This window comes from Gymnodraco acuticeps, unplaced genomic scaffold (assembly GCF_902827175.1).
Source record: "Gymnodraco acuticeps unplaced genomic scaffold, fGymAcu1.1, whole genome shotgun sequence".
Lineage (NCBI taxonomy): Eukaryota > Metazoa > Chordata > Actinopteri > Perciformes > Bathydraconidae > Gymnodraco > Gymnodraco acuticeps.
The window spans coordinates 512288-539063 of NW_022992222.1; the positions used below are offsets into that span (position 1 = coordinate 512288).

Here is a 26776-nt window from a genome sequence, read left to right on the forward strand (position 1 = left end):
AGCATGTAGCACACACATGAAACAGGTTTATTTATTCCCTATAGATTGTTTTCTTAGGGATCTTGTTTTATATACCAATAATGCAACCAATAATGACCCTATGAGTGGCACTAGCTGAGAAAACCCACTGTAAACCATCATGTTGTAAAACACATTATGGTCATTAACATAATCAATCACACCTGTGCTTTCTGAAGTGTCTGCTGTGAGAAGTGCTATAGCGTGCATTGGTTGATTAGGTTAGGTTGGTTAGGTTGCAGGCTAAGAGCTCAACTCAGTGAAAGCACTGCCTGCTGACCAATCAGAGCTCAGTGTGCGGAGTTTAAAGCAATCAAGTCATATTACAGGAGAAAGGAAATACAGAAAAGCTGCCGTTGCAGGAAAGACGGCCGGCAAAAATCACCGACTGTGTGAACGTGAACATTAATAGAATATCACCTCCCATCTTCAGAGCAATCTGACTATTATAACATTAGCGTTAAGAAAGCTTACTTAAATATCTGCCACAACATAAGTAACCGGATCAGAGTAACATTAAGTACAGTCCGCGGCATATCACTTCATAATGTATCATATATTTTCTTATCTGAGTCAGCTGAGCCGTATCTGGCCGTGCAACACTCACAGTGTCACAGACTGGATGCAGAAGTATTATTTTAAGCAACACATTAAGTTGATGAAACACTCGAGACAAATGTAATTAAAGTCAGATCGTGTCTTAGACGGCGCAGTGATATCATAAACCTGTTAATGTACGCATTCAAACACTTTTTCTTTTACCAGCTGTATTCACCTTGCAGGTGCAGCTATGTGGCTTTTATCCTGGATAAAGTGTTTAAGTCATGGATGTTTAAAGTTTAACTTCTTCATATGTCTAATATTATAGTTGACTTTTCGTTCAGGAAGTATGACGCTGCGCTGTCAGTATGCTTCTCCATGTTTGTGATTGGTCGAATGCTCCAAATACCACCCCTTTTATGTGAACGCGCACCTAACTAGATAGGACACGGCTGGCTTGAGCGATCCACTTGATAACCCGCGTCGTAGTACCGTTTAGCGAGAACGCGTATGTTTTGGATTAGGCCAACCGGCTAACTCAAACATATCCAGGTTAGGTTGAACCAGCTTCGTAGTACAGGCCCCTGGATCAAAAAAACATTTGTAGGCGCACTGTAAGTATCTACATTACATACATATGTTTTGGGATAAGTTTTTTTTTTAAAGAAACGTTACTTTCATGGTACCATCTTCAATCAATCAATCAATAGGATACGGCTGTAATAGGCCTAAGGCCTTTTAGTCGCTCATAAATAAATAAGTAGATCACTGATTCTTTATTTACTATGGATGCTGGCAACAGCCACATAGTCCAAAGTGAAGGTGATGTTTGACCAGTAATGGTCGAGGCGGGATTTGAGACAGTTAACCGTCTTGGATGTGACAACGCTTTCTGGCAGATCATTCCACAAGTGAACCACACGCAGGCTGAAAAAGTTGCGGCGGATAGCCAGTCTTGAGTACTGTTTCTTCAACTTGAGGCAGTGTCCACGAGTCCTGGTGTTATAATCCCATTGTAGTGGGCATGATGTTTTGTAGATATTGTGGAGATATTTGAAAACTTCGATCATATCTCCCCTCGCCCTTCTATAATACATACTCGGGATTTTAAGACTTTGCTGTCGTTCTTGATATGGTACGTCCTTTAGTTCTGGAACCAGCTTTGTTGCCCTTCTCTGTATTTTCTCGATGAGCTCAGCATCCTTTTTGTACATGGGTGACCAAGCGGCATTCCCATACTCGAGGAGTGGCCGTACAAGAGAGATGTATAAACTACGTACTACGTCAGAGTCCAAATAAGTGTATGATCTGCGGATCATTGCTAGGATACCATTCGCTTTGTTACTTGCCCAACGGATATGGTCACTAAATGTCAGGGTATTGTCAACCTTCACACCAAGGTCCTTTTCATTCTGAGTCTCGGATAGGTTTATAGTGTTTGAATTATCACCCATATTATACTCATATTTTTTATTCAGAAAACACAAGTGCATTACTTTGCACTTTGCTGCATTGAATTTGAGCTGCCAACACTCGGACCATCTTTGCATTTCTCTGAGATCTGACTGGAGTTTTTCTGCATCCTCTTTACACTTAATTTCCTTGAAGATTTTAGTATCATCTGCAAACATCTGGACCATGGAGCTCACATTATCGGGTAAGTCGTTGATATAGAGGACAAACAGTGCAGGACCCAGGACACTACCTTGTGGAATTCCACTGAGAACTGGGCACCATCCAGATGGTTTCCCATTAACAAAGACTCTCTGTCGCCTGTTTTTGAGAAAGTCTGAGATCCAGGTGAGTATGTCTCCACGGATACCATACCCATAGAGCTTCTTCAGTAATCTTTTGTGAGGTACAGTATCAAATGCTTTCTGGAAATCCAAATAAATGGCATCGAGACTTCCTCTCTCGTCCAGGGTACGAGACCATATGTCAAGGAAAGCCAGGAGCTGGGTTGAACAGGATCTGCCCTCGACGAAGCCGTGTTGGCGGTCTGATAATAGGTTGTTTGAGTCGAGATGTTCTATGAAGGCATCACGCACCAAGGATTCAAGGAGTTTGCATACTACTGCTGTAAGGCTGACAGGCCTATAGTTTCCAGGATTGTTTCGGTCACCTTTTTTGAATATAGGAGTTACATGACCATCCTTCCAAGGCTGTGGTACCACCAGAGTTCCCGTTAGAATATTTTTTCGCCGGTCAACATGTCCGTTAAAGTTTAAATCTTCCGGACAAAATGAGAAAAGTGCCGGTCAAAGGTCTTCTTTGTTATTTATTGAGCTTTAAAACAAATTGAAATGATTCGATATTAAACAAACTAATTATAGTAGATTAACTACATTATTCAAAAGTGTACAGTAATTTACAATAACACGGGAATAATAAACGGAGCGCTCTCTCCCTCTCCTGACAGCCCGTCAGTATCATGCAGCTCGAGGATCAGTAATGAGTGACCCGACAGTAAAACTAAACACATCTATAACTAGTTTAGGTAGTTTGAGAGGTAATTAAAATAGCTACGTGTGATATTCTAACCTGAAGTGTGTGTTTTGTCCGCTCACCGCTGCATGTGATCATGCAGAGCTGCGTGTCTGATACGCGGAGTGAAGCAGGTAGGACCCAAACGCAGATAATACTGATAATACCTTTATTTCAAGGGCTCTTATCGAACATATCACATGGAAACAAACAAAACACTCTACGGTGAACTAGGTCACAAACAAAAGAAGCACCAACACTGAACACAGGAAGAGACCAGACTAAATACAGGGAGGGGTAATCACCAGACGAGAAACAGCCGGGCAGGGGAGGAGAAACACAAGGGCCACAGGTGAACACAATCAAACAATTAGACACACCAGGGAAACTAACGACAGGGAGGAAAAACCCAGGGAGAGGGACCAGACAATATACAAGGAGGAAAACATGACAGAGAGAACAGAAACACACCCATAACAAGACATACAAAACTAAAACGTGACATAACACAAGAATCATGACAGTGTCGACTCGTCAGCAGCAGCTGATCTCTCTCTCCCGTCAGATTAGACTTCACTCGCGTTTATATCCATATCGATCAGATCCAGCTAGTTCTAGCTAATGATATGACTACCTGCTTATTAAAAGACACCTAAACAATAAGCGTCGCTATGCAACCGGGTGAGGCCGCAACATATAGCGTATCATTATGCATTTGTTTACATGCCCACCGGAACCCCGAGGCATTACCAACAGACAGGCCCGGTTCTAGGGGGGTGCATAAGGGTGCATTGCACCCTCAGTTGAGTCGTTATGCACCCTCATTTGAAAAACGAAAAGTGAAAGAAAAAAAAAATCTAAAGTGAAAAATATTACATATATAATAACAATAATAATAATTGTAGTAATAATAAGAATAATAAGAAGAATATAGTCAATGATTGACATCAGAAAATGGTTAAAACAACCAGCTCTTATCACCAGCAGTAACACTGCATCTACTGCAGGTAATAACAGTTCAGATCATGGGGACATTACGTTACCCGCGGCCACTGTCGAGCACCCAACTCGCCTGTACAGTGGGGTAAGGCGCTCATTTTGCAGCTCATGGTTTAAAAACAGAGATTGGCTGGAATATTCATGTAAAAAAGATGCCATCTTCTGCTATGCATGTAGACATTCAAGTACGTCAGATGCCTGTCTACCAGAGTACCAACCGCTGTCTCCTGGTACTCATCTGAGTAACTCACTCACTAAAAATGAAATACTATATGACAGTAAAACAAGAATACAGTTTAAAAGGGGAGTGATTTCTAAAATATCCATAAAGAAAAAGTAAATCTGTTTACAGTTCTGTTTCATATGGGTGTTGAGATGTATCCATAGATCTCTTCATTTTGCTCTCAAAGTGCACCAGATTGATGCTTTTAACTTCAATATTTAAAAAATCTTCCCGGGGGAGCATGCCCCCGGACCCCCCTAGAGGAGTTGAGGACCCCCCTAGAGGGTGTTAGGTCCACTCCCCACTTATAAAAATAGCAATTTACCCCTGCACCCTCTCTAATCTCAGATGCACCCTGAGTCATTTTGTTCTGGAACCGGGCCTGCCAACAGATCAACGCACAATCAACCCATACAGGACATCTCTTTCTCCACATTAAGTGTTAGACATTAGAATTGACTATGCTTGTCTGTCACATACTCTTTTGTCTGTCACATAAATGGTGCAAGTTGCGCAACTGATGTGGTATTTAGCTAAGCGGAAATTATTTTTAACGGACACTTTGACCGGAGAGATTTAGATTTGCCGGTCTTCAGCATATTTTACCGGTCGCAGTCCGGTAATTACCGGCTAACGGGAACTCTGGGTACCACACCTTCATCAAGCGATTTTTTTAATATAGTAAGTAAGGGTTTATCTAGTTCGTCACACAGTTCTTTGAGAATCCTGGGATAGATGCCATCCGGTCCTGATGCTTTTGAGGCATCTTAGTTCGATAGTTTTTTATGGATGTCCTTTGATGTGAAGTCCAATTTATTTAGTGGAGTATTAAATGGTCTGCCCTGGAAGTCTGGTATTGATGAGGTATCCTCCTTTGTGAACACACTAGCAAAGAAGGAATTTAGTGTATTGGCTTTGTCCTTGTCATTTTGAGCCAGGCTGCCATTGGCCTTTTTCAGATCTTCGACTGTGGCATTGACTTTTAGCTTGCTTCTGGCATAATTATAAAAAGCTTTCGGATTCTCTTTGGCTTCCTTTGCAATTTTTCTTTCATGCTCTCTTTTAGCTTTCCGACACTCCCATTTAACTTGGTTGCACAATTTTGCATCTTGTATTTCTTCAGCTATCGGTCTTACTTGATATTTCGGGGTTCTGGTATAAACCGTTGGACATGAGGGAGCAGTCCTTTGGAAATGGGTTGCAAATTACAAAACCACTTCAAGGCTGAAAATGTGATGTCTTGGATTTAAATCTGACCAACAGTATGTGAGACCTTTGTTACAAATGCAAATGCATAGTCCCTTAAAAGTCTGATAACTGAACCTTGAGATTCCTGCAAATACTGTACACCTAGAAAAATGTGTGCCATGCATGTTGTTGCCTGAGGGAACAACCTGATGCAGAAGAAGAGACACTCTGAGGCTAAATGGCAACTTTTAATATTTGATGCATGATGAATGAAAATGTTCCCTTTGTTCCTATGAGAGAGTGTTTAACCTTTTACCTCACTATGATGAAGGATTTGTTTTTAGACTGCAGTTGTATTCTAATTGGACATACACAATGTTTTGTGCAATGTCTGCCATCATCAAGCACTGCTCCTGATTTTTCCCCAAAACATTTATTTATTACAAACAACGCTTGGCTTTTAATCCCTGCAAAATTCACTGACCTACTGATGCCCCAAAACATTTACATTAGAAGTAACGTTAGTAGGAGTTACTCTGTTTCATAATTGTGTTTTCTCAATATATTATAAATGGTTAGGTTAGCTATGTTAGCTCGCTAACTCACAGCACATCTGCAGTAATATCAGAAGGACTTATGCGACCACATTGTTAAAATAAGCCAGTAAAACTTACATTTTAGGTAATCTTTTCCAGTGACTGCATGTGACAGTTAGCCCAATTCATTATCCCCGGATATCAATCAACAAGAGTTCCAGTCAATGTGAGCATCCCTTTTTAGTGTCCACGTTTCCGTTGTATATTGAGCTTCTTGCTGCAAATACTTTACCCTCAAAATGATCAGTTCTTAATCAATTACTGTGCTCACTTCAAATCTTCAATAAATATATTCTCCCTTTAATGAAGGAAGAACCCAAAAACGAGAGCAAATTCTTCAATGAATTCAGATGGGGGCCACTATAAACTTTAGTGATACTATCCATTAACAAACTCTCACACTGGGCTGAATCATCCTTTATCCAGTCAACTGCATTTTCAGTAAAACCTTAACTCGCAGAATTTGGACGGTTCAGAAATATTTCAAAGACTTAAGAATTTAGTAAAAGCACATATGTTTGGAAAGCACTGAGCATACAACTGGATACATGATATTTGGATTATGTCAGAGTTTGAAAACAGATTACAGATTTTATATAAATGTGTCGTTAAACGCAGCCTCCCATTATTTTCATTACACAAGAAATGTTTTTAAAATTCTTAAATCACTGTGGAGACACGAGAGAAAACTAAAGTTTGATCAAAAAATCAAGGTAGAACCAGGTGAGAAGCTGATGTACAAATTACCATTTTGGAGGTGAAGTATCAAGGTTCTGCACAGTTCCTTTGGTTAAAACTCATGCTCTGGAACCTCCAATTTGAGTTTGTGTCTAAACCTGTGAAGAAACTAATAAAAACACCAGATTGTATTTTAACCAACAGCAGTCGGTTGTTAGCCTCCCCTGAAGAACAATATGGGACTGCAGAGTGTGTGGGCACCTGTTTGCTGCTTACAGCCCCCCACCATAGGCAGCAGCGTTAAGTGGATGTGACTGCTCTGATTGCAGTCCATGGGAAAGCGAGAAGAAATAGCCCCCCTCTGATCACCAACGCGTCATATAATGTTTCAGCACACGCCCCTCCCCCTGTCTCGTTTTTCCCCTCACTCAACCTCTCCTTTGACTCACAGAGGCGGCTCACCACTGGCGCACGGACCGTTGAGGATACGGGCAGAAGATGGCTGACTTAGCCGGGCACCTCAAGCCTTCGGCGGCATCACCAGCAGCGTCACGCGGGCCGCTGAAAAGCTGCAAGACATCCGCCGTCTGGAGACTGTAAACAGCTGCCTCTCTTCTCTCACCCCCCTCCTCACCCCCCCTCCTCAACCGCAAATATTGACAGAAGTATCTCAGAGGGAACATGGCAGAGATGGAAAAAGAGGGCAGACCTCCGGAAAATAAAAGAAGCCGAAAGCCAGCGCACCCGGTGAAAAGGGAAATAAATGAGGAGATGAAGGTAAACAGGCTCTGTGCACACTTGCATGTGATTACGCGTGGAGTGCTTGCTCCTCTGTGGAAATACACTCAAGTGCAATAGGCTGCATGATAGTGAAACTTTGATTTATGATTAATTTTTTCATACCCAAGTTCTATTGTGACGCTGAATGGCAGCATGAGCAGCGGCAGTATTTACCGCCTCGCACAATGGATGCGGCACCCATTCAGCGCTCCTGTAGTAAGTTTGGAATCAATGAGGAATACAGTGTGTCGCCCTCATGTCATCATTTATCCGTTTGTGTTGCCCTGCCTGCCTTTCATGGAGTTAATGGAAAATCCAGTGCGTCAGTGAAGGCGTCAACAGTGCCTCTACTATTACTATTAATACTGTTACACTACGGCGCAAAGGAGAGCAGACCAATGTGCATAATTAGGATACATCAATGGGGGGGCACGCTCGCATTTCCACGATGCGTGTGTGTTTTTGTTTATGCGTGTGTGTGGCCAGAGGCGTAGTGATCCAGATGTGCGTCTGTGAGCTTTACGCACTCGAAAGGAGCACATTGTCTCCAGTGTTCGGCCTATCCCCAATATTCACCCTCACCTTGTTTCTTTTTTTCTTTTTGGTGCATATTGTGATTTTTTAGCTCTGAGCTGTGCGGTTCATTGTGGAGAAAGAAAGTGCTCAATTTGTGTGTGTGTGTGTGTGGTGTGTGTGTGTGTGTGTGTGTGTGTGTGTGTGTGTGTGTGTGTGTGTGTGTGTGTGTGTGTGTGTGTGTGTGTGAGAGTGTGAGAGAGAGAGAGAGAAGAGAGAGAGAGAGAGAGAGAGAGAGAGAGAGAGAGAGAGAGAGAGAGAGAGAGAGAGAGAGAGAGAGAGAGAGAGAGAGAGAGGAAGGAAGGATGTGTGTCCGCTTTGTCTTCATCTCCTCGTTGTTTGTACACATTTGGGCAGAGACACATCTGCTCTCGGGTGGACCTGCAGGTGATCACGTTGGGGAGAATTATTGTAGAAATGATGGTTTTTAGGCTGTCAGAGAGAGGCGCGAGGGTGCTGGCTCTGAGCGAGTCCTGAAACAACCCTGTGATAAAGAAGCCTTTATTTTTTGCATTTAGACCTCTCCATAATACCACGCGCGTTCACGTGCCACCACTTACTGTAAAACACATTTTATTTTTTTGGATGACAATAGATGCTTTGTTGGTGGTTAACAGAGAAACAAGGGATCATGCAGTAACATGGAATGGAGTCGGTCAGGGTCTCTCAATGGAGACATTTCCTTATTTCTTATCAGGGGGCACTTGTGGTATTCTCAGTGGAGCCGAGTCTTTATGAGCATCATTTAAACACATCTGTCTGTCCACGTTTTTATTTGCTAATTCTTTAATAGAGCTAAATATTACCATAAATCAATTTGGACTGTGAAAATCTATTAAAATGTCTCCTGTTGTAATTTATCAGATAGACCGAGTAATTATGGGATGTCAGTCAGATATGTTTTATTTGCAGGTTTATGATAGATGCTGTGTGACGTGGGTCATCATTCAGGGTTCAATGAATTGACAGATTTCGCAATGTTTTGAACGTGTCGGTTAAACATTTAATTTTATGAAAGCAGCCTAATATGTCATTTTTATTTGTAAGCACAATGTAGTGACTGTTATCAGTCATGGCTGTGAGATGGGATATGAATATACACCTAGGGACGGGACGATCTAGGATATTATAATAGATTATGATACAATTGACTTTAAATCTGGATATTTGTGAATATCCTCACAGGGACTTTAGAAAGCTTTGTAGTAGCTGTTATCATAAAACATTTGAAAAAATACAGCCTGTTTTTTCAGTGCAGGAATAACATGTAAAAAAAGACTCATACAATATTGCTATTTTTACATTTATATTTTTGTCGTTAATTTATTTTTCTTTGAAATGATGTTCTGTTAAAAAGACGTGATTAACATTTTCAAAGTTCCTGTGGTTCCAATATGCTAAATTAAGAAGTTTTGAGCATATGTTATACAGTCTATTATCAGAATAACGTTCCGAATCTCAAATATTTTGACCGAATAATCTTGACATTGCATTTTCGCATTCTCACTTACTCAGATATATCTCTGACCAAATGAAAAAGCAGTAGCTTGTGGATTTTCCCATAGATATGTCAGTAAAAAACACCGTTTTATTGCTGGGCTATAGGGAAAAACACCTCTCCCACAACAAATCCTTTATCTCTGCCAACACCGTGGAGAAGCGACTGAATGAAGGAGCAGATGTGGTTAAGGTGTCAAAACACTTTCAAAGGCTAAACAAGTTTGATTGTAGCTCATTACGCAACCTTGAATATCATCTCCTATTGCACACACACACACACACACACACACACACACACACACACACACACACACACACACACACACACACACACACACACACACACACACACACACACACACACACACACACACACAAGCGGCTGTCCACAGATTTAATTTAGGAAAACAGCGATCCACTGATAGATGAAAAACAGCTGCAGCTTCCCTTTCAATACCTTCATTGTTAATGTGACATTACGGGAGTTAATAAGTTGTCGAACAAATATAATTGTATCTGATCTGATTAAGGTCATTGGTTGGAAGCATTAGAAATTAGCGTGTTAACCTGAACGCAGCATTACAAGCGACACCTTATTAACAGTATGTGCCATAATAATAGCCAAATAAGTTAAGCGTATTGATTTCCTGCAGAAAACTCTTCGATTCTGCTCTATCAAGTGTTCAGAAGAAAAGGACCCAGTTTTCCTCTCATCCTCAATATTTCAGACCAAAACACACAGACAGACACACAATGTGCCCTTGTGAGGGATCATACAGTCCGACAGTGTTTCCTTCATCTGGCTGCTTAATGTGTGCCACGGTAAAATAAGCTCCGGTGAGTAATCAAGGACACGGAGGAGTGGGCATGGAGGGGATATGAGAGGGCTGCAGAGAGTGGGCTAAGAAACAGTGGAGAAAGGAATGTATACAGCGCAGGGCTGGCTTAGCTGTAAAAACTGTAACCTGAGTGTCTCCGCCAGATCAGATATCAAGGAAAGTAGAGGGGAATGAAAGCAGAGGAGAGAGGGAGAGGCAGAGGAGGAGAGGAGTGGAAAAGTGGAGAAGGAGGAGGCAAAGGGGAAACTTGGCATGTGGATTCGGGAATGTTATCACGGTGTACAGTGACCTGCTCTGGTTTCTGGCCACAAGGTATCCAGTTCCCACCATCATCATTCCCACAAGCCCTGCTGGCCACCAATGGGTCTTACTGGAGGGAAACTGAGGGGAAGACTGTGGAGAATTTAAATGTATTTTTATCAGTGTCCACTGCTGAATATATGGCAGAGAAGTATCAGCTCGTGAATCTGTTGTGAAAGTATCATCGTCCTGCACAGGCTCTGTTAAACCACCATCTTGTCTTTAACGAGGACAAAATGGGTGTTTTTCTGCTGATGGTTTCGTCTTGTTAAAAGTTTGTATAAATGCTACAAAATATTGTCATATTGTCATATTAGAGGTCAAACCCTCAGTGCACAAACGCTTTAGCAGAGCAATTTCAAAGCTGATCGCACAAACGGTCCTAATTGAGCACAATAATCTTCAAATATCACACTGTGAGAATATAGAGTGCTGCAGGGATCACATACAGGAAGCCAATTCCTCCATTATAGTTTGAATTATAGCAGAAAATAAGCTTTGTGGCCAACACATGTGTATCTACATGTCTTGTTGAACAAGATACTTTCAGTCTCCACATCTTTACAACACTTTATCATTTTTTAAATGCAATCGCTAGAAGTAAGAACCTAATGTTAGGCTATAAATGAACATCACAGTTGAAATGCTGCGCATCACGTCCGCTAAGCTGAAGACAGACTTGTGTTCACTCCAATGACGTTTAGTGGTTTTTTAGTAAACTTAGAAGCTTCTGACATTCAACAGCGCAGTGTTTACTGACGTATTTGATGTTGTAGAACAAAAAACAACAATCTCTTAAGCATGTGTCAACAACAGACCTAACCAAAATCCATTCAACAAATCCTAGACTTTGATTGAGCGGCTAATATATGGTATGCTGCTTTCATCATCTGTAGCTTTGCCTCCTTCCAACAGTATGACAAGTAGGCTTCTCTTAGAATAATATATTCATTTAGAGGAAATAATATGGACATATTTCAAGTATATTATCTATATTTACAGCAAGAGTAGGATATGTCTTCTTTCAGAAGTTACATAGGGCGCTTTAAACACAGCATTTCATTATGTCAAGGGTATTTTTCCACCTGTTACCTTGATTTCTTTAAGAAGACATTGTTTGTCTCGCATGGTTCCATGGTGAACGTAAAACCCCCAACAAGACGAGTAACACGCCTGTGCAAGTGTGAGACAGTTTAGGCAGAATAGTTGTGTGAGAGTTTGTAAACAGATGTATAAGTTGTTTGTTTGCAGTTGTTTAACGCAGCCTCCATTCACTTCAATTTAAAAACAAGTTTCTCAGTTTTCCGAATCTTCGTTCTACGTGAGTCCTACAAGAACAAGTGAGTGAGTCATTGATTAACAAAAGCTCATTTTGGGGGTGAAGTATTCCCTTTAAAGACTATTAAGTTTACTACAAGGTGATCTTAGAGCGAAGACCACAATGTCCTTGATGTTTAAATAAGCATGTGTAAATAAAAGAAGGTACTCGGAGTAGAACCTCTACTTCTTTGCGTAGAAAGAAGTCAGTTGAGGTGGTACAGCTAGTGAGGTGTGCCAGGCACGTCCAGCTGGGAGGAGACCGAGGGGCAGACCCAGGTGGGGGAGCACCTTGGAATCCCTCAGTCAGAGCTAGTGAGTGTGACCAGGGAAGGGAACTGCTCCCTTTGCGACCCGACCCCGGATAAGCAGCAGAAGATGGATGGATGGACGATGCTCAATCAAAACGCATAGATTTATTTGTAATCTGATGGTGACACTAAATAGAAAGTGTTTGTCTTCTTGGCAGCATTACTGAGCTTTTATGCCTGTCAGTCTATTACGTTGTTGTTGTTGTTGTTGTTGTTGTTGTTGTGTAAAGTGGACAAGTTGATGTGATGATGGTTCTATAGAAAAAGTTGTGGGAATCACTTAATAGTTCTCATTCTCTGGGGACAATGAGCACCCAGAGCAGATCGTATGGTGCCGCTGCCTTTTTGTTTTTTAAATAACCCTGACATGGACTGAAAGTTTGGCAGGGGGGAATTTCAACTTGATTTTGGCAGCAAACAAAAGGTCAGGGTAAAAAGGGCAACAATATAATAAGTCCTGGAGGCGTGCATTTGATCAAATGTTGCCTTTTTCAAACCCTTGTAACTCCATAAATAATAACATCATTTTGGCAACCTGAAGCAAAAACTGCACTTCCAGCTGACCTTTGTTCCGCTGAGGCTTTTGGGATGAATAAACACTGATATAAAAAAGGGATTTTGTATGTGTGAAACCAAATCAAAAGGCTATACATTTAGTGTGGTATATAGACCTCGGTAGCCTTCACCTCCCCAGCTCAGCCAGAGCCAGAGCTGGTGCCGCTGCTTTGATGAGTCGCCAACCGGGATTAGATTCCACTCTTAATATTACTCCCACTTTCTCAAAGTAGTAGCGTGACATAGAGGACAGGATGGCAGAGAGGAAAGGGAGACAGAGAGATGCTGTGTTTTTGTCTCTGTGATGCGGTTGTTTTACAGCCACAGGAGGACATCCAGTTGGGTTATGCTCCAACTCATTTGTTCAAAAGGTTTTTCTTCTTGACTTGTTCTACACAGGGTTTCATCCTTCAAGTTGGGATAATTGCTACAGTTGTGTTTGCCAGTGTTTACTTTAAGTCTGCCAGAGCACGGTTACATTTTGGTTAATTGTTGAGAACAATCCAACAGGGACTATATTTGAAACGTTCTTGAGTTAAGATATCATTCATGTTCTTAAGTTATGTTTTTTAAACTTTTCAAGGAATATTTGCCTTTTTAAGGGCACCTTAAGATAGACACTGAAGGTGGAGTGAGTGACGGCAAGGTGCAGCCAAGTGTCGCAGCTCCTGGGACTCTAACGACTCACCATAGTTAGAAATATCTTTATATTCACAACTTTTTTACCTCAGTTAACATTTTATTGACAGTTTTATATTCTCAATCACTAGTTTTAAAAGCTTTTTAAATACAGCATGATGTTCATTTAGTAAAAAGAGAAATGCTGACTATAACCCCCAGAACACCATCGCCACCGTCCAGCATGGAGGTGGACACATTATGCTTTGGGGGTGTTTCTCGGCTAAGGGGACAGGACGATGACATGTACTGTAAAATATTGGCCGATAGCCTCCTTCCCTCAGCCAGGACACTGAACATGGGTCATGGGTGGGTCTTCCAGCAGGACAATGACCCTGAACATACGGCCAAGGCAACACAGGAGAGGCTAAAGAAGAAGCACATTTAGGTGATGGAGTGGCCGAGCCAGTCTCTGGACATTAATCCCATAGAACATCTGTGGAGGGAGCTGAAGTTGAGATGCCAAGCATCAGCCTCAACATCTGAAGGATTTTGAGAGGATCTTCAGAGAGGAGTGGACCAACATCCTTCCTGAGATGTGCACAAACCTGGTGACTAACTACAAGAATCACCTGAGCTCTGTGCTGTCCAACTAGGGTTTCTCCACCAAGTACTAACACATGAAGTGCAAGGGGATCAAATACTTATTTCCCATACTTAAATGCAAATACATTTTTCTCTTTTATATATGTCTATTTCTGGATTTTATTTTTGATATTCTTACTCTCACTGTTAAAATAAACTTACCATTAAAATTATAGACTGTTAATTTATTTGTAAGTGGGCAAACTTACAAAATCTGCAAGGGATCAAATACTTATTTCCTCCACTGTAGCTTTAGCTCGGATCAGGAAGTGGTAGGGTAGTACATCTGACTTCCAGGAACCTTCAGGAAGAGTGAGCACTGCTGTCACTCAGCATTGTTCAAGCAGAAGCACTGGTACATGAGCAAACAGGAGCTGTCCTCATTAACAGCCTGCACTGCTTCACCATCAACCTTTGTAAGAGAAACCCTGAGATTATAAATTTGGATTAGACTTTAATTACTGTTAATAACAGCCTCATGTCTTGTCAGTGTTAAATGCTGCAATGGGACTTCCAGATGTTCATACACGGTGTTTCTTGTCAACACTGCTTCACCTGTAATTGACTTGAGGTGAACCCTCCACCTTTGTGCCACGTCTGCCCATTGACAACCCAACCACAGCGGTATTTCACAACAGGCAGATCAATAACTGCTGTCATTCTTCATTCCAGTATTTAGACCTTTTACTTGGTGTGGATAATTCACTTCTTTCTGCACAGAAAAGCAGAAACTGTGTGCTCTGTATGAACAAAGCAAAACTGATCCTTGAGCAGTTACTACTCTTAATTGCAAATACCACACATCATGAATGCCTATAAACAGAGTGAATGTGCCAATGAAGCAGGAGGAAATCTGCCTCTGTTGCTAACATACTATACTACAATGTCTCAAATATGCAAAGGCAGTCCAAAAAATTGTGGGTTAATATATGTGTGTGTGGGTTTATTCCCCATTGAATCACCTTTACTATAATACCTCTGTAAACAATAGCCAAACTGCGCTGGCTTTCTGTTAGTTGTATTTTATTCACTAATTGATTCAGTTGACCCTCTTGTCTCCATGTTGGTGTTCCACCATGCAGGCCAGAGCTACATAAGTTGTTTCATAGGGAAAATACACCATAACCCATCTCCACTGAGACCTTGCAGTTTCAGTTTATTTGCCCAAATTCAATTCTGGTTTCAGACTCGGTCACTTTTCCACCCACAGGAAATCACGAATCAATACTTCAATCCTGCCTCCAGCAGTGAGAGCACACTCTCCAGAGGAATCTGCACTCATGTCAGAACTTCTCTCTCTCTCATCTTCTCGGGATGAAAACACTGTGTGCAATGATGGCCTGCAACTAACGATCATTTTCTTTATCAATTCATCTGCTGGTTCTTTTCTCGATTTAATCGCTTTGTCTACGAAATGTGAGAAATAGTGAAAAATGCCCAACCCAGTTTCTCAAAGTTGAAGGGGAAGTCTTTAAATGTATCGTTTCATCAGTCCAAAACCCAATGGTTTTTTATTTAAAAAGGACATATTGTGTTAATTAAGGGTTCATATGTGTATGTGTATGTGCATGTCTCCATGCTTTAATGTTCAAAAGCTCTTTATTTTTCTCATACTGCCTGTGCTGCAGCACCTCTTTTCACCCTCTGCCTGAAACCAGAGCCCAGTCTGCTCTGATTGGTTAGCTGGATGGCCTTGTTATGATTGGTCAATCTCTTATGTATCAGAAATGTCCCACCTCTTAGCAATCCATGTTCAATGTGTTGAATTGCCTTTATTGTACTCCTTTGTTAACTTTCGTAATGGCGTCACTTGGTGAAATTCGCTCTCGCTCTATTGGCTGGTGTTCCAACACATTGTACTTGATAGGCTAAGGCGGTGTTTACACGAGAACGAAACGGGTTGTATCCGCTACTTTTCTCTTTCATATAGCCCGTTCGTTCACACGAGGCCGTAACAGAACCGCGGAAATGGACCCCTAAAACGATAACGGGTCCCAAGGTGGATAGATCTGCGGACGGAACGCTCTGGGGGGCCAAACGGCTGCGTGTGTACGCCAGAGTCCTGCACGGGTCTGATTTTCAAGACCCGCTCCCGCCCTGCACCCGCGACGTGCAATACCGAACCCGCCCCGCTACCCGCACATATTGCCAATTAGTTCCGCAACCCGACCCGACCCGTCGGCACAAGATCCGCAACCCGACCCGAACCCGCATATATATGAGCACTGAAAATGTGCAATTATTAACACACGCAGTTGCATATTTGTCTCAAAAAGCGTGGGATGTTGGTTATTTCCTCCATCCAGGATGACACCAAAAGCCTCCCAGACGTTGGATTTCGCTCTTGAGGAAGTGTTATTGAAAATGCTGTATTCTCCGCTAGAGAGCTTCACCTCAGCCATTTCGAATGTGGCGCGCACAGCAGCAGATTGATGCGCTGCAGAGGTTATGATTATGCGCGGTCCCGCGGTGGAGAGGTCTGAGGATTTTAAACATTAAACTAATTTATTATTATTTTAATATATTTATTATGCAATACCCGCGACCCGACCCGCATCATCTTTGTTTTACCCAGAACCGAACCCGGAAAAAAGCGTTTGAAAAAATACCACCCGCGAATCACCTTTTTTGCGGGTCACCCGTCGGGTACCCGACCCGATGCAGGACTCTGGTGTACGCCCTATACGATCATTTCCTGATAACGATGAAGCCATAGCCCCACCTCTGCTGCTCACTGCTGTAGCATGGTCAGTTGCTACTGCTACTGCTACTGACCATGCTACAGATGTTAGTGCAACATCTACAGCTCCTCTACCACAACCATCAGCAACAAGTGGACATGGAGAATTACATGAACTACATGTTGCTAAATCCACCGCGGAGCATAAACAGAAGGGCAACCATGCTCGGGGGGTCTTCTTCGCTGCTTTTGGTGTATTTTGTGGCGGAAGTACAGCGCCACTTACAGGCCTGGCATATGTACTACAGCGTCTCCAGCGCTTTTGTGCGGTCTCGTGTGAACGGAAGACTTTTTTGATATCGAATTCGGTTCGTTTGCGTTCCAGTGTAAATGGGGTCTAAGGGGGCCGGATTTCTAAGCGGTTAACAAATCAGCACTGGCCAGCTAACCAATCAGAGCAAATGAGTCACAGCAGAAGCACAATATACAAATATGAACCTGAAAATAAACATGATAGAACAATGAAGGCTGATTCACTAACATATTTGCTTTACCAAGAATCTATATTTGTCTGTATTTTGCAGTTTAGAACGGGCAAATGTGCCAGGTAAAACATTTGTAATTGCCATTTCCCTGTCTGATTTAGTGACTTATGCAGGGCCGGACTGGGACAATAAGTCAGGCCGGGAATTATACACCCAGCCAGGCCACTACCAGTTTTTTGTGCCATTTTGCTGGATTTATTTGTCAATATTTACAGCGTTGCTGCCCATAGTGATAGCCCTCTACATCTACTACCCAATAATAAACATATGGACATGGGTTACTATTTAAAAAAAAATTGCAAATCTATTTAGGAACGTTTGTGAACATATTTTAAGTGGGGGTGGACCTCAACTCCTATAGGGGGGTCCGGGGGCATGCTCCCCCGGTAAGATTTTTGTTTAATGTTGGACTTAAATGCATCAATCTGGTGCACTTTGAGGGGGAAATAAAGAGACTACACCCATATAAAACACAACTGTATACATTTAAATAATCATAAAATCATAAGAACATGGCCATAACCAATAACATACCATATCCAATATGGAAAAACATTGAAACTTGTTTATTTATTTGTTTTTGGTTCATTTATAGTTGTGAGTGTGTCTGTGCTCCTGAACCAGCCTCTCCTGTCTCCCTCCTGCTCCTCTTTGAGGCAGCAGCAAAGACTAGTTTTAGCTCTCAACAAGTTTTAATAGTTTATCTTACCTTTTTTCACCTAGTTAACGTTTTTATTTTTTTATTATTCATGCATATTTTACTAATCACTCCCCCCTCAAATGGAAATATGTGTTTACATAAATGGTGACCAAACCGTTTGAGACCCACTGGGATAACTTAGACTAAGTTAACTATCTAAACACTCAGAGAGTCTTTTACCTCACCTGAGCTGTAGTTATCAGTCTCTCAGTCTGACAGGAGAGGACTCTCCTCCACCTTATATCCGTTAGCGCAGCTAGCTAGCACCAGATGCTAACAACAACAACAATACACGTAACCGGTGCGCGTGCTTTATCTCACTCGCTCGCGCCACACATAACACACACCCTCCCGAGCTTGAATGACACACAGAGACCAATCGAGGGCATTAGTATGATCTGTATGAAAGTGGCCATGTCGGCAGGCCACATCATGTAGACAGCCAGTCACCCTCTGTGAGGCAGAGTCAGACCCACATTTGCGCAGCGTTGCGTTCACAATACATAGGCCTACATAAAAAAAAAAAGTCCTCAGGCCAGCAGGCCACTTAGCAGGCCAGGCCATCGGGAAACCTCCCGGTCCTCCCGATAGCCAGTCCGGGCCTGGACTTATGTATGTAGTGACATGATGAGATAATGCAGTACATAGTAAAGTGGGACTGGCTGTAAAGAAATGCATTGAGTCTTGTCAAGTTGATCTGGAGCAAACCAACCAATGGCATGTCAAGGCCATTAATCCCATAGAACATCTGTGGAGGGAGCTGAAGTTGAGATGCCAAGCATCAGCCTCAACACCTGAAGGATTTTGAGAGGATCTTCAGAGAGGAGTGGACCAACATCCTTCCTGAGATGTGCACAAACCTGGTGATTAACTACAAGAAGCATCTGACCTCTGTGCTGTCCAACTAGGGTTTCTCCACCAAGTACTAACACATGAAGTGCAAGGGGATCAAATACTTATTTCCCATACTTAAATGCAAATACATTTTTCTCTTTTATATATGTCTATTTCTGGATTTTATTTTTGATATTCTTACTCTCACTGTTAAAATAAACTTACCATTAAAATTATAGACTGTTAATTTATTTGTAAGTGGGCAAACTTACAAAATCTGCAAGGGATCAAATACTTATTTCCTCCACTGTAGCTGGGGCGGGTCATCTCCATGGCAATATATAGTACAGTTCCCTGCTGCATGGTGCCCAGACAAGTCCCTATCCATTAGTTTCCAAATGGGCATCATAGAAAAACATTTACAGAAAAACTGTTGAGCACCAATATGAGTTAAACACTATTTAAAGCGCAGATGAGCAGTGTTATCTCTAAGCTGATAGTTACGTGACCTGTGAGTAATATTTTATCGCTCAGACCAAATCATTACAGCTGATCATCCTCAATTTGTTTCAATTTTTTTTCACTGAACCATTTACCAAAGTTTCTGGTTCAGTGAATTAACGCATATGGGAACATTTCATGGGAGAGGCGTATAGATAATGGACTATGCATTAGCAGGGTTTCCTTTGGAGTACAGTGTTTACTGACTGTGGCTGTTGAGGAGGAAATATGTTTCACCTGCATATAGTTGGATTTACTTTTGCATGCCTGCACTAACTACCTGCAGAGCACTCTGCGTTGCTGTGCTGCTGCTGAATGTTAGGACTTTACTGCCGGGCTCAAAGCAACTTGCATGGCATTTGTCACAAGACTGTGTCCTGGACTATATGCTCTTAACTATGAAGTGCCATTTGCTGCTCAGTGACAGCTGAAATCCCAATGTCTTTGACTCTTTATTAGTGTTTTTTCTGTATTGTGATTGGTTGTTCACAAAGATGGAGATGTAGACTACATGTAGTGTACATTGGCCAACAGGTGCAAAAGTGCTACAATGGCCTAGATCAGTGTTTCTCAAACTTTTTCATACCAAGGACCACTTAACCAATAAAAAAACACTCGCGGACCACCTAATTCCACAAATATCCCAAAACACATCGTTTTTTACAAATCGCCTGAAAATGGTACAAACAAGTGGCCACATGTGTGATGAAGGTGTTTATCTGGGCTATATCATGTAATCGAAAGTGAAACTTAAGATATTCCCGCGAGAGTGCGGAAAACTTAAATGTATTTATTTATTTCAAATGTGAAATTTTACCAATATACTCACGGACCACTAGGGGGCGCTCACGGACCACCAGTGGTCCGCGGACCACACTTTGAGAAGCACTGAATTTCTAGAACATAGGAAACAAGTTGGTCAATGTTTTCTAAACGCTGCACATGTGTTGTCAAGTTGGTGAAGATGTCTCTTAATTTGCATGTGTTTTGGCCCATTTTGTGGTTTTTTTATTTGCATATTTTTTGAAACGGCAGCGTATTTCTGATGGAAATGTTGGGCTGTTGTAGCTCGTTTGCACCTGTCGGCCACCGTAGTAGTGTTCCTACTCTAATATATAACCAGTTAAATGTTAAAAAGCGCTTGGGAACTAAGGAATAGTCTTACACAATTATTTATCAAGTAGAAAAAAGACAATAAATCAAAATAAGTGTAAATATTGCAGAAATAAAACAGGGAATCACACTTTAAAATAGACAGCAAATGGCAAGAACAGGGCTGTGCCAAGAACAATAGAATTTGAAAATGATATGAAAACAACAAAGGAAGGCATAAACCAATAATGCATAATGATATTCTCATATGCACAACAGCTGGCGTGTGATTTCTTTGGTAAGTAAATCTTAATACCCAGGCCCTTCTAACGGCACAACATACTATGCTTTATACATAAAAAACAATAATGAAATAAATTGCATTCATAAAAACCTGTACATATGAAAATATATCATAATGTGAAATTATATAAGAATAAAACAAATAAAGGCTTAACACCCATAACTTAGTTGGCTTTTCTAGTGGGTTAAGGCACACTGAGAACTACGAAGATAACGTATACCATAAATAAACTTGATAGAATATCTCTGACATTAAACCCCTCTGCCATATTAGATGAAGTGCTTTTTCAAATTCAATTGGTTTCTATTTTACTCTTATGTGATAAGCTGTTTTTTTTCTTTTTCTGTTACACTCTGTTTACTTCCTCCTATTTAAGTTTACAATAAAGACCATTAGTTTGGCTCTGCAGCATTTAGTCAGAGTTAATCCCAATTAGGTAGTCTTACCTACTTATGAATAATACCTTGTGATATTCTATTCAACATTTGTTTTGAGTTTGCAATATCTCTGCATGATCAGTTGAAGAAATGTGAACAGCAAATGCAACAAAGTAACAGATCGTTGCACTTCCTTTTACAAGTAACCTGCATTCTCGTTCTACTTCATTCAACTGTGAAGAAGTTTGCCTCTGTAACTAAGCTAGTCTGAGTGGTTCGTGTTTGTGTTGCAGAGCTTTGCAGAGAACACCATGAACGAGCTGCTGGGCTGGTACGGATACGACAAGGTGGAGCTGCGAGACTCTGACAACCTGGAGATGGGAGAGACGCCACAGCACATCTCTGTCCTCAAAGGTATGGAAAGATCATGAAAGACATTGAAATAAGTGCTTGTTAATGGGTCGTGAAAATCTATTACGTAATGAGAATATGAAACGTCTTTGTTATTTTGTTAAAGGTACTTGTTAAATGTAATTATGACAGCTTTTTACTATGTGAAATGCATAGTAAGAAGGCCTTTTTAAAGGTCACATTTAAGGTTACAAGACTTTATATGTATCCTCATTGCACTGAAGTGGGCAGGGCTCAGTTGGAAAATTGTGATGTCATCTTTTCTATGAACCAATGAAAATGCAACAATTAAGTGTTAGCTCATGCTTCCTGAACTGTCAATCGTATGTGAAGTCAGCTCCACTACCACACTGCACTAATGAACCAGATTAGCTGACCTCTAATTATAAAGGTGTATTAAACTCAAATGAAACTAATTCAAACTAAGAAGGTTTTCTGAGCTTTAAACCTGCCTCAATTAATTTCTGGCCTCTTGGGAGCAATGCAATCAGTGGCGTTTTCTCCCGGAGGCCAAGGGAAGCCAGGCTTCCCCTGTTTTTCGGATTGTAGTTATAATTTAAATAAATAAATAAAAACACTTTGTTTTGTTTCGATCATTCTCCTTTGCTGTGTGTTGCTGCCGGCCCGTCGCTCTCCCATTCTCATTGAGTATTTTACAAAGAGTGAAACAAACAGCGCCCCTCTAGATGTTATGGTGAAACAGTAGATTGCACTCACTGTTGCGAGAGGAGGCCAGCCGAATCTGGCTTCCCTTGGTGAAAAAAATTGAGGGATTGACCAATCAGATGAGGCCCACGTGATGCCCCTGCCAACCTGTGATTGGTCAGGGCCATGCCAAGGGAAGCCAGCCGCCTCTTGCTTCCCTTCAGAGGCGGCTGGCGGCTGGCGATTTGATTGGACACTGCCCTCCAATCAAATCACATCAACATCAGTTTTAATACTGTAACTGTCATCACCGCCGTTAGAAATTATCAAGCAAATGAAGCATTATGGAGGGTGGAGATTTGGCGTACTTAATCAAACATAACTTTACTAAACTTCCGCTACAGCAGCAACTGAAAATTAAATAAGATGACAGGTCAATGCCCGCACTCGAGCTGTGTGTACACAGAGGAAAAAGGGAGAGAATCGGACGTTCAATGAGGATAATTATGTCCGCACGGAGTGGCTAACTGGAAGCGCTAAACTTCAGCGTCTATTTTGCTGGCCATGTCTTCTTTTTGACAAGGATTCGTGCTCCCTGAACAATCCTTGGGCAACTTCAGGATTCATCGACCTGTCACGGGCAATTGAGAGGCACGGTAAATCCAAAAATCTCATAGATTGTGTGATTGTCTGCATTAAATTAATAAGGAGAGAGTTTCAGCTGGAGAGTGCGTGCGGACCTTTCGGTTAGATAACAGGCGTGTGCAAGTCCTGCATCTGTGTGATACAAATGTGTGTAAAATGATACCGGGCGCTGTAATCACTCATCTGGTTACGTTATTGACCATGTTACATCTGGTTACGTTATTGAAATGTAGGGGAAGCCCATATTTTAGGGGAAGCCCATTTTTTCCCCACGCCACGCTACTGAATGCAATGAGCTGCAAACACAACATTGACATACTGTCATCTCATAAAGTTGATATGGTGCACTTGTTAGCAGTCAGTTAACGGTTGCTACTCTCCCAGGAGACACAGAGCGACATTAGCACTCAGTTGTCCACCTGACAAATCTAAGCAAACAAATAACTTTATTTTGAGCTCCAATCAGTGACATACACTCAAACAGTCCCACCACTTTCTTTGCCTTTTCACTTCCATGCTATACGAGGTAAACATCCACACTGGGACTACTGGAAGCAGTTGTGGTCTAACTTAGTAATGTTATTCATTTCAACGTGTTAAGGTTTACAGAATAATCTTGAGCGTTAATGCGTTAACAGCCCTAATCAGAACCCAAGTTTAAGGAAACGTCTGTATTTGACCTTCTTGTCCAAATGAGTGATTTCACATTGTATTTGGTCATGTTATCCACTGCCAATTAACGAGTTAGTCTTTAACCTTCATTGTTGCTTTTTTTTCCACAATGTTTCTGTAGGGCTTTTAAAATAAAAAAATTCTAACATGCTTTATCACTTGTGTCTCAACTATGTGTACAAAAATGACCCAAAGTTTATGTCAAATTAAGCCATACTAGGCTTTTACATTATTCCACAATTTACGGATTATTGCACAGCATCTCATCAGTTGTTTAGTAATGCTATGTTATTTTGCTCAATTTCCCCCTGTCTAGAAAACTTGTTGCCAAAAATCCCAGCCTCAACAGAGAGCGGTGAAGGCTCTCCGGATGGAGCCAACAGCTCCCACTGTCTGCCAGGCTCCAGGAACGGAGTCACAGAGCCCTCCACCTCCATGCCTGGCACCAAGGAACATGGCAACATGCCCATCATTGTCCCCATGATCCCCCCGCCACTGATCAAGCCCCCCTCAGGTAAGGAGTACTGACACTTGGAAAGATATTGAGGTTGAGAAGTAGTACATATAACTCCTTGTCAACTAAAGGGTAAACGAGCTCCACCGGCCATAAACACTTCCATTAGAATTAACGCACTGCACTTTTAAAATGTATGCAAATATAAAAACATACATCTGCCAAAACAAATGACAAATGAAGAAGCATATTTTACCAACTTCACAACAACACTGCCAACACAAAATGCTGCAAATAAAAAAATTGCTGCAAAAAGCTCAAACCTGTAACGGGACACAGTTGGGACGCTTGTTGATATTTTGGAATTATAAACTGTCTGTTGGCGGAGTAAGTCTGTTTCATAGTTGTAAGTGTTTTGTCAGAATATTCGAAATTGACAAGTTTAGCTACGTTAGCTTGCTAGCTTACAGCAGATCTGCAATAATATCAGAAGGAATTATGCAATCACATTGTTAAAATAAACCAATACATTTGACATTTTAGGTATGTTTCCAGTGATTGTATAATCCCCGAAAGTATTTTGTCACTTTTTTATTGTCCCTGTTGCCATTCGGTTTTAAGCTTCTTGCATCGTTTATTTATTTGCAGCGTTTTGTGAATGTTTTCTCAATGCTGTGTTGTAAAGTTGGTGCATGGGTTTTGGAAAATGTGTGTTTTTTTATACGCATCCTTTTTTTGGGCAACTTGTGTCTGTATTGTGTCTATGTCAGAGGGGATGACATGCAGCACATGGTCCCGAGCCGGATTCGTACCTTGGTCTGCCACTCAGGGACCAAACCCCAGTATATGGGCTGCCAGCTCTACCAACTATTGCATCGTTTGTAAAAGTGCAGCGCGTGTCTTCTAATGGCTGTTGAAGCGCGTTTGTACATGTCGCCCAACATGAAAAAACCATAAAAAATGCTTTGAAATTGCTATATTTAACATTTCTAAAAAGATCACGGTTTAATTTCAGCCCAACCACAAAGCACCCACAATAATTTCTCCGGTCAGAATCCAAAGAACTGGCAAATATCTCACCCACAGCTGTTTTCCACACAGAATACATTGTAGTGACAGTAAAAACCTACTTGCTAATTCTTCAGCACTTAGAAGAAAGCTGAATGTTTATGCATCAACTTGCTGTCTGCGCGACGTCCTGAGAGCCTCCAAACCAGGCAGGGACTGGCGACTAATGAGCTAGCTACCTGCTGTACACCTTGTTTTCCTCCACCTGCCCAAGTGTCAATATAACCCCGTCAACTCTCTGAGGAAACGTCCTCGTTCCTGGGCCAGACAGAGGGCTTCATTATCCCCTGCGTCTGCTGCGGCACAGGAGGCTGCTACGCCCCAGCGGAGGGAGCGACCGCCTTGGCATCGCCCAAGAGGAGTCCCTGCTGGCCCTGCCCAGGCGGGGAAGCAGATGGTGCGGTCCCACTTAAAGCCCAGCACCAACTCGCCACCCGGCCACCACCCCCTTCAACTCACCCCCCCTCTCCACCCTCAGACATATGCTGAATTATTCATGTGGCCCGCAAAAATCCGACAAAGGACCTTTTGAGGTGCAGGTACGCAGATGATGGTGGCATTTAGCACGGAGGCTGCATAATTACTGCCGGCTTTCCCCCCGCTCATGCAGATGTGAGTGTTTTTGAGCTTGTTACGAGATGCCAGGTCACGAGAAGACGAAAAACAACTCCACCTCAAGATGTCGCTTTGCATGAAAATGTTGAGATAATATGGAAGATGTTGTGATTTGATGTTGGCCTTCGATCCTGTTCATCATGCTGTGGTATCGACATATTTTGAGAAATGTAGAAACCCCGATCCACCCACCCAGTCAGCCCAGGAGGTTTTTCAGGAAGCAATCCAGATACATACCAAAAGGCAGGGAGACTATAGGAAGGAGAGGAAAGACATAAAATATGCATGTTAGGTCTACAGTGCTATCTTTAGGGCCTCTGGGAGTTATTCCCCTAATTGTGAGTTAGTCTTTACTTAAAATCTGATGGCCCCGCAGATCCGTTAAGCTCAACAAGAGGTGAAAATCCTGGCCAGCGTGCGATAAGGAGGTGAGCGGGGGGGAAAGACTAATGGGCCTGCGTTTTCTTCGCCCTCTCACTCGCGTAGTCATAATGTGATAATTGGGAAATACTGGAGGGAATCTCGGAGGATCTCTCTTATTGCAACAGCGACGGCACTAAAAGCCCGCAGCTCATCACCGGCAGTCACAGTTTACCACAGAGGAGGCATTTCACTGTCACCGAGGCTCTGTTTAATATAATAATTAATAATTTGTTGCCCACACTGACCACACAGCAGCACTGCACCGGCCTCTAAATCAAACGGGGAACTAGGTTTCAAGCCATTACTGCAGCTTTCAATAGATTATAGTGTTGTTCTCCCAAAAACTTTTTTTACGCACCAAATGAATTCCGTTGAAACGAGAGATGTGTTGAGGTCAACTAAAGATTTATTCAGAAATGTGTTAGGGCTAACAATAAATCTAAAGTCAGAGGAGATGTTTTTGACCTTTAAATCAAATTTAGAACGCCTTCTTTGCGGGCACACTTCCACACAGGTCATGAATTCGGGCAAACCACCAATATCTGAGAAATAAACGTACTGACTAGCATACTGTTTATAAACTGAATAACAAATATTTTATTCTTTTTATTGATAATATATTGCAGTCTACTTTAACTGCCAGGGC

General features: G+C 41.8%; 1 protein-coding gene across 4 annotated transcripts in view; it reads left to right on the top strand.

Annotated features, from left to right (window-relative positions):
* The first annotated feature begins 7159 nt into the window (after positions 1-7159).
* sobpa (sine oculis binding protein homolog (Drosophila) a) overlaps positions 7160-26776 on the top strand; it is a 45288-nt gene continuing 25671 nt past the window's right edge. For all 4 annotated transcript variants that reach the window (XM_034205982.1, XM_034205984.1, XM_034205983.1 and 1 more), the window contains exons 1-3: positions 7160-7503; positions 21491-21611; positions 23887-24084. In XM_034205982.1, the coding sequence (XP_034061873.1) occupies positions 7408-7503; positions 21491-21611; positions 23887-24084 (415 nt within the window). In that variant the 5' untranslated portion in view covers positions 7160-7407. The remainder of the gene's footprint in view (positions 7504-21490; positions 21612-23886; positions 24085-26776) is intronic.